Below are 8,540 nucleotides of genomic sequence, written 5' to 3'. Positions count from 1 at the left end.
AGCTATGCCTGCAGAGCCCAGGTTGGGAGTTCCTGACAAGCAACTCCACATAACACCTGCAGCAGGTTAGGCCTTCTGCCTCAATTTCCCATAGTAGCCGAGCGACCGACCGTTAAGAGAAGTGTCACCTAAGGCAGTATAGGGACCGAATACCTCCTTTCTTGACACTTCATTACCAGATTGATTTTCAGGGTGATTCAGTCCCGGGGTCCCTTCTGGAGAGGGAAGCAGGTGTCCTGGAAACCTAGGAGTTAGAGGTCCCCGGTGGAGGAGAGGGGGAAGACGGTCACAGGAGCCAGAGTATGCAGAACGAGGGCAAGAGGCTCGCTTTCCAAGACAGGCGAGGGGGCCCGAGGGTGGAGTGGAGCGTGGGGGCGGGCCCGCGGGAGCCCCGGGGCGGCGGCGCGGGCCCGAGGGGGTGGGGAGCACAGTCGCCTTGTACTTCCCCTTAGCTGCTTAGCTCTACAACAGCCTGATTTCCCCGAAATGATGAGGCGGCACCGGCCAATGGGCGCGCGTGAGCGCCCCGGCGGGGGCGTGGCCGAATCCGGGCCGGGGAATCCCGCTAAGTGTTTGGTTTTCTCTGCGGCGCCGCGGACTCGCCAGTGCGCGCTACTCCTTCGTCGAGGTAGGACGTGCTCTTAGACTGGTCTGAGCCGAGCCAAACCAGGCCGAGCCGAACCAAAGTCAGCCGTGGCCCGCGGACCCCAGCATCCCGGGGATTCTTCGCACGCTCTCTGCGCGCATCGCGTACCTACTTACACCGCAACCCGTGCCTCGCTCTCGGGTACCCTCTGTGGATCGCTCCTGCTGCAAAGGTGAGCCCGTCGGGGCTGCGAGGGTACCAACGGGAGGCGTGGAACAAAAGGCGCGCGGGACACCAGGAAGTGGGGGCCAGGGATACCCTGGGCCGGGGTGGCGCGCGGGCTCGGGCGGGCGCTGCTCGCGAGCGGGCGGGAGGCGGGCCGCGGCGTGCACCGCCCTCTGGCTGCGCTCGGCGGTCTGCGTGCGCGGAGCCGCTGCGGGGCCTCTCGGGTGGCCCAGAGAGTCCGTCGCGCGCATCCACGAGCAGTACCGAGGGTCTCGAGCGTCCGCCCACGCGTACTCTTGACGGTCGTAGCTCGGCGCTCTGTGCCCCAGGTTTGGGCCCGTGGTGCTCGGTGGCAGAGGTTGGCTCGTTGCCCTGAGTGGCTGGACCCGGTCGTGAACTACAGGGGTTTCGGGAGGAGGTGCCACAGGTGTTGCTTGCGCCACTTCTCTTTGCAGCAGGGGAAACCAGGCCGGAAGGGGTTGCGCTCCAGCCTATGCGTTGTGGGCATCGGCTTTCAGGGGACATAGGGTGGATTGGAGGATGTTAGGGGGAAGTGACCGGGATGGAGGGTGACTTGCTTGGAAGGTGCAGAGCTGGGAGTGACAACGAGCAACAGTAGTCCCTTCCTTCAAAGATTGCATTTTGAGAAAAAAGTTCTGGCATTGAAATGTTTGTGTATTTGACTCTTTTTGCACATAAACCCTGAAGCCATCCAGACTTGCTTGTCTCCTCTTGAGACTGTCTGGGAGAGAATGCCAGAAGGGGCAGTTGGTTTTGTCCACGATGTTGGGGTGCACTTTCGTTCTATTGCAGGGTTCTCTCTCTTTGACTGTAGAACCTGGTACCTGACTGATGGCAGGGGGAGGGTAATGACCTAGGTGTGAGGGCAGGGGAAGGTAATTGAGTGGCCTTGGGTGGAACAGGGCAGTGCCCAGGATTGTTTAACAGATTCCAAACACAGACCTTCCGTCTTCTCCCTCCAGCCGCCATGCCTATCACTCGGATGCGAATGCGACCCTGGCTAGAGATGCAGATTAATTCCAACCAAATTCCGGGACTGATCTGGATTAATAAAGTGAGTGTTACTGGGTGTTTCTGCCACTGTTTTAACCCATGTCCTCCTGGGGACCAAAGTTTCATTAGTGGAAATAATAGAGCAGGAAGATCTATTTCCCAGTGGGCGCTGCAGGCCAGGACGTGCAAGGTCTGACTTGCGCCTCATGCTTCTTCCTTCCTGAAGAAGGCCAGTCCACCCTCCTAGAGGTACAGTTCTCAGCACCAAGACTCCCAGCATCTGCAGAGCAAATGAGAGAAACTTGCTGTACATGGGACATCTACATGGCTGCAGTTGATAGACAGACGGTGTTGGGCAGGAACATGACCGGCCCAGCAGGGGACCCACTTACTGTAGCCCAGGAAGCCACAACTGGTACACACGGCAGCATTGACCACATAGACTTAGCAACGATACTAGATAGTAATTGCTCTGTGCTTGTTGTCCTTCTAAATATGTTACTAATAGTCTGCATTTTAATCTTAGTAATCTTGCGAGATGGGTCTCAGATAAGGAAATTGAGGCACTTGAAGGTAGATTACAAGATCACGCAAAAAGTGTGAAGGCTAAGACTGAACTCGAACAAACTTGACTGAAAGTCTAGGTAGTTGGTAATGGCTCAGCAGGTAAAGAGGCCCGCTGCCAAGCCTGACAGTCTGACAGCCTGACTTTGATCCCTACCTCCCTCCTGATAGGAGGAGAGGCAACTCCTGCAGGTTGACCTCTGACCTCCACAAAAGCACCCTGGCTGCTTGCACGCACGCGGTCCTACACACACACTTAAAAATAAAACAAGAAAAACTCCTAAACCTTTATTTATCATTGTGGCTGTTGTCCCCATACATAATCTTTTATTAAAAACAAACAACCCCCCCCCCACACACACACATCCCCAGAAGACATAGGACACAGCATTACACAGCATCCATGTCTGGCTTGGGCTCCCTTAAGGGTATGACCTACCCTGTGTAGGAGCAAGTGGTTCCAGGTGTCCTGAGTAGACTCTAATGCAGGAAGTTCCTGTGTTCCCATGCTCCGAGCCAGAGAGAAGCATCAGAGACCTGCCAGGCCAGGGCTGAGAGAGGGTGCCCCTTACGGCTCTCAGCACATCTGCAACAGGTGTGTGGGGCAGGGGTGTCTTTGCTGAGCTTCTGGTGCTGAGGCTCAGCAGAACCCAGACCCCTCCTGACAGATGCAGAATAGCTTGTTTAAGGCAGTAAGGATGGGTTAATCCAGGCCAGATGTCGGGGTGAAAAGGGGAAGTCAGTCTTTTCCCATACGTGGGGGCTGGGCATACTCAGCCACAAAACCTGTGGTCTCTGAGCTGACACAGTCTTAATGTGTCCACTCTTCAGGAAGAGATGACCTTCCAGATCCCATGGAAGCATGCTGCTAAGCACGGCTGGGACATCAACAAGGATGCCTGTCTGTTCCGGAGCTGGGCCATTCACACAGGTGTGCAGGGTGGCGGTGGGGCAGAGAGACTGGGGGGCTCTGGGTGGCTCCAAGCTCCCCAAGACAACATGTAGGATTATTGGAGCAGGGGATCAGGCGCACCTGTGTTTCTCTAGGACAGAATCCGTTGTTTTAGCAAGTTCTCGGAGGATTTACAAAGGCGGAAATCTTAGAAAGCATGCTTCAGGGGGTCTGTAGCTAGAAACAGCTGTGAGTGGGGCACCAAAGGTGACTCTCAGCTTCCTTTCTCAAGGTACGGACTCTAAGGTCCTTGGCTGAGGCCACATCTGGTTGGTGGCTTCAGGTTTTAGGAATCAGGTTCTTGGTCCAATTCTGACCTAATAGTAACTGTCCTTGTTCCCACTCTGCCCATTCATTTCCATGTTGGAAACATCATGGTATTAGCCACGTCTGGCTACTGATAGTGTAAGCAGGGAGTGCCATGGCCTAAGGCAATGAGTACATTTTAGGATAGAGACACTCAAGTGAGCCCCTTCACATACCTCTTGGATGTCTGGGTCAACCCTGGGCATATGAGAACTCCCAGGGCCTGAGGCCAGTGGTTTTTGCTAGTTTCACCAGTACTGATGTCTGGGGTACATCCCAGCCCAGGGAGCAGCTGACAGATGCATTCATTATCCTGTTCTGTAGGCCGATACAAAATAGGGGAAAAGGAACCAGATCCCAAAACATGGAAAGCAAACTTCCGTTGTGCCATGAACTCCCTGCCAGACATCGAGGAAGTGAAGGACCAGAGCAGGAACAAGGGCAGCTCGGCTGTACGAGTGTACCGGATGCTGCCACCCCTCACCAAGAACCAGAGGAAAGGTAACTAAGAGCACTGGGTCCTCAGGAGGGGGTGGGGGAAGAAGGGCACAAGGAAGATCAGCGGGGACTCACATTCTGTCTGTCCCGCAGAGAGAAAATCCAAGTCCAGCCGAGACACTAAGAGCAAGGCCAAGAGGAAGGTGAGTGCGGTTCTGTGTGGCCGGCCCAGCCTTTGGTCACCTACCGTAGGCAGGGTAGGCAGTGTGGGGTGCCACAGCGGGTCTAAGCTGTCTTCTCTCTGCAGCTCTGTGGAGATGCCAGCCCTGACAACTTCTCTGACGGACTCAGCAGCTCGACACTGCCCGATGACCACAGCAGCTACACAACTCAGGGCTACCTGGGTCAGGACTTGGACCTGGAGCGGCATGACCTTACTCCAGGTGAGGGCGCCAATCCGGCAAGGGTGCTCGTAGGTCCGGTCTAAGGCATAATGGGAGCAGGGAGGAGCCTGTTAAGAGAAGGCTCCAGGATGGAGTGGCCGGTGCACTGCAGACTAAGAAAGCATGCCGTCCTGACCTGTGCTTTCTGTTGCACCCTCCCCCAGCACTGTCGCCCTGTGTCGTCAGCAGCAGTCTCCCCGAGTGGCACATGCAGGACATTATGCCAGACAGCACCAGCGATCTGTATAACTTGCAGGTGTCGCCCATGCCCTCCACCTCTGAAGGTTTGTACTGTTGGGGCCTGGCCTGCCTCCAAGGGTCTTGAGGGGAAGTAGATGCTCAGAAACGTACATGCTGTTGAGCTCGTGGAACTGGGGCTGGGGACTACTTAACCCAGCCCCTAGGGCATGAAACAAGACCCTGAGACACAAGGACAGTTCAGAGCTTTGGTGTGCTGCAGATCAGGAGGGAGGGGATCAGTCCACGTCTTTCTTGGTCAAAGGTGGCTAGTGCTCCTGGCTTCTCTGCCCTCCGTTGTGAGGATGAGGAAGGAAGTAAAGGGGTGGGATGTGGCCTTGTTCCATAGTTGGGGAGGGTGAGTCATCCGTCCCTTCTGGAATCTCCAGGGCAGGCAAGATGCTAGTTGGGAGGCGTGGGGGTTTGGAGGGTGGGGGTGCTGGAGCTGGAGCTGGTGGGGGTGCTGGAGCTGGTGGGGTGGAATTGCAGGGCAAACATGGATCACTCACCGCTGCCCTTCCTCACAGCTGCCACAGATGAGGACGAGGAAGGGAAGTTACCTGAGGACATCATGAAGGTAAATCCCTTTCCGTACCGCATCTGCAAAGGAAGCGCAAGCTAGGAGAAGCTTCCAGATCAGTGCGGGCAGATGCAATTGTCGATCCAGGTGCTTAGCTGCATAGCCCCACAAGTACCCCCGCCCTGTGTGTTGGGGGGACTGCTGCCTCAGCCGGTGAGGAGCCTAGTCTCTAGCAGGCCATCCTGAAGCAAGCCTCAGGGTCCCAGACAGCTCTGAGTCAACCCCGTCAGCACTGTGTCCTCCGCCCCAGCATGCCCAGCCCTTCGAGTCTGGGAAATGCACATCAGGTTCCAATAATCAGCTTTTGGAATCTGTACTAAGATGGCTTAAAAAAAATTGTTTTTAGAACCTTTTTTTTTAGCAAGTTCTTTGGCAGTTTCCTTTTGTCAGCTTCAGTTTTCAGTGTGACTATAAAAGTTTTTACGGTAGTTTAATCCCGACTCTGGCCCCGGAGCACAGATCACTGAGACATGGGTCTAGTTCCTTGTCTTCAGCCTTCCAGGCTTGTTATGCTAACCTTTGAAGCTGCCCTGCCTGTTGCTGTGGCTTCCCCCAGTTGAGGGAAGTCATGCAGATTCTGCGTCAGAGCATGGGGAAAGGAAGAGAGGGACACGTAGGCCAACGGCCCAGGTAGCTTTACGTCTGCCCGCCTGTCCCTTCGTGCCCCCGCTGCTCTCAGGCTTGTCTTGGCAGTTTTGCATATTGTCACCCATTGGAGATTATAGATGTGTCCAAGCGGATTAGCTTATGGTGGGGAGGGTTACGGGGTGAGTCTGCACGGGCAGATAGCTGATGGCTTCATGTTCCCTCCCCAGCTCTTTGAGCAGTCCGAATGGCAGCCGACAAGCGTGGATGGCAAGGGATACTTGCTCAACGAACCAGGAGCCCAGCCTTCTTCTGTCTATGGAGACTTCAGCTGCAAGGAAGAACCAGAGATTGACAGCCCTGGAGGTAAGAGGTCTCCAGGTCTTTATGGTTCTGGAGAAGCTTATGGAGACTGGGGAATGCTTGGGGGCAGAGCCAGATAAAAGCTCCTTTTAAAACTGGGCCAGCAGGTATAGCAGTGAGCTGCTGTTGCCATGCTGAGGATGAGCTCTGCTTGCTGCTTGCTCTCCACAACTGTGTGAGGTTCCTTATACAGCATTTTTTTTTTTTTTTGTCGTCTAGGGGACATTGGGATGGGCCTACCACGTTCCTTCACAAGTGTGGACTCCATCTGGATGGACAACTTAAACATGCTTCCCTCCGCTGTCAGGCTGCCCCCCATTCAAGCCATTTCTTGTGCACCATAGTTTGTGTCCCTGACCCATTCTTGCCCATCTGGGGGAGCAAGGCCTGGCATCGTGGCGGCTGTGAAACAGAAAAGCAGAGTGCTGTGGGCCCCACTGCCATACGGAGAAAAGCCCACCCTCCTTGGGTCAGTGGACTCTGAGGACTTGGAAGGCCACGGTCTGAGTTCTTCTTGTGGGTGAAGCTGGCCCTAAGTCTTGTGCAAATGGAGTTGGGGTTCTGAGATTGCTGTGAGGGTGGAAGACAAGGGCAGGAGTCATCCTCTGGTTTTTTTACACTCCAGCCTTGTTGCCTGGAGAGGATCTTGTCACTGGGCTGGCCCTGAGGGGAACAGGCCGGTGACCTCAGAAAAGAGCACAGCCTTGACCCCAGGGCTGGCTCTGTACTGGGAGACAATTGCACTAAGTGAGTCTTATTCCCAAAGAATTGCTGCCCTTCCCAGCCGAGCCCTGGGATGGTTCCAAAGCCAGTAAACTGTGAAGGAGAAAACGGGGCCCTGTGAGGCTGGGCTCCCTTAGCCTCCGAGGAGCTCTGCCTCACTACCGGCTTCAGGTGTGGGGCTCAGGAAAAAACATGGCACTTTCTCTGCAGACCTTGTCACATTCTGCTCAAAGGCGTACACTAACATTTCTCCCCAGTTCTCGGCCTTCACATTTATTTATACAGTGCCTTGCATGGTGCCCACGGTCTCCTCAGGCCTCGGCAGTCCTCAGCAGGCCCAGGGAGGGGTTGTGAGCGCCTTGGCGTGACTTTAACTATTGAAAACGCCACCTAACTACAAAATTGTATTTGATCGCATATGGATCTGTGTAAATATGTATATTTGTCTTTTTATAAAATGTTAATTGTTTACAAGGCCTGTGGCTTTTTACTTAGAAATCATAATCTGTTTTACTGTTTATGGAAACACTCTGGCGGCAGTCTTTGGCGGTCTGCCTCAGCTTGGGCTGAGCGGTGACATGCATCTGTCATGAATCTTTCCAGTTATGGTCAAGAAGAAGGTGGCAGGAGGGTGGGGGACGTCATGCCACGTCGCAAGGACATGCTCATTTATACTCATTTGCTACAGGATGGAGTTAAGTTTTTATTTATTTTTGGTTTTTTTGAGACAGGGTCTCGCTAAGTAACCCTGGCTGTTCCGGAACTCACTACGCAGACCAGGCTAGCCTCAGACTCAGATCTGCTTGTTCTGCCTGCTGAGTTTGAGTAATCCTACATTATTTGCTTAGTGTGTATGTATGGAGGTCAGAGGTCAACTTATAGGAGTTTTTACTTAACTTTAACTTTGTGGGTCCTGGGTTCGAACTCATGTCACAATGCTTGGGGGTCAGTTGTTGGTCTGTGACTCACTCAGAAGAAGCCAGAGCCCATCTGTTCTGTTGAAGGAACAGGTGCCATTCCGAACAGTGAACAACTGGTAGGACAACCGACCGGAACAGACAACAGTGCAGGCAGCGTCTCCAGGGCCTGCTGTACTGGGTCTCACTGGGAAGGAACTCTACGCAGTGTGTCTGTCCACACAGTGATACATTCGGGAACTTGACTTTTAGTGAAAATCTGAATAGTCCCATGTCACCAGTGACTGGTTTGGACTCATTTGTACTAAATAACAGATAAATCCTGAGGACAGATCGGAGGGGACTGATTGCTAGCCTGTCCGAGCATTAGATTTTTGGGGGGGGGGTTTCGAGACAGGGTTTCTCAGTAGTTTTGGAGCCTGTCCTGGAACTCCCTTTGTAGACCAGGCTGGCCTCGAACTCACAGAGATCCGCCTGCCTCTGCCTCCGGAGTGCTGGGATTAAAGGCGTGCGCCACCACCGCCCGGCTGTCCGAGCATTAGAAAAACCTTGTTTGGGCCGGGCGATGGTGGCGCACGCCTTTAATCCCAGCACTCGGGAGGCAGAG

General features: G+C 54.2%; 1 protein-coding gene across 3 annotated transcripts; it reads left to right on the top strand.

Moving 5' to 3' along the window:
- Nucleotides 1-609: 609 nt before the first annotated feature.
- On the top strand, nt 610-7,465 carry Irf1 (interferon regulatory factor 1). 3 transcript variants are annotated; one of them, XM_005350084.3, is made up of 10 exons: nt 610-818; nt 1,795-1,886; nt 3,221-3,320; nt 3,972-4,148; nt 4,239-4,288; nt 4,393-4,528; nt 4,693-4,812; nt 5,293-5,342; nt 6,161-6,296; nt 6,513-7,465. In XM_005350084.3, exons 2-10 carry the CDS (start codon nt 1,800-1,802, stop codon nt 6,635-6,637), a joined length of 981 nt encoding a protein of 326 aa, XP_005350141.1. In that variant the 5' UTR covers nt 610-818; nt 1,795-1,799; the 3' UTR covers nt 6,638-7,465. The 3 variants fall into 3 exon arrangements, with proteins under 3 accessions (XP_005350141.1, XP_026635919.1, XP_026635918.1); XM_026780118.1 differs by lacking the exon at nt 610-818 and adding an exon at nt 1,048-1,140; XM_026780117.1 differs by lacking the exon at nt 610-818 and adding an exon at nt 1,160-1,238.
- Nucleotides 7,466-8,540: the final 1,075 nt, after the last annotated feature.

This window comes from Microtus ochrogaster, chromosome 7 (genome assembly GCF_000317375.1).
Source record: "Microtus ochrogaster isolate Prairie Vole_2 chromosome 7, MicOch1.0, whole genome shotgun sequence".
Classification (NCBI taxonomy): domain Eukaryota; kingdom Metazoa; phylum Chordata; class Mammalia; order Rodentia; family Cricetidae; genus Microtus; species Microtus ochrogaster.
The sequence above is the reverse complement of the archived record's forward strand: the minus strand, read 5'-3'. Positions and strand labels throughout refer to the sequence as shown.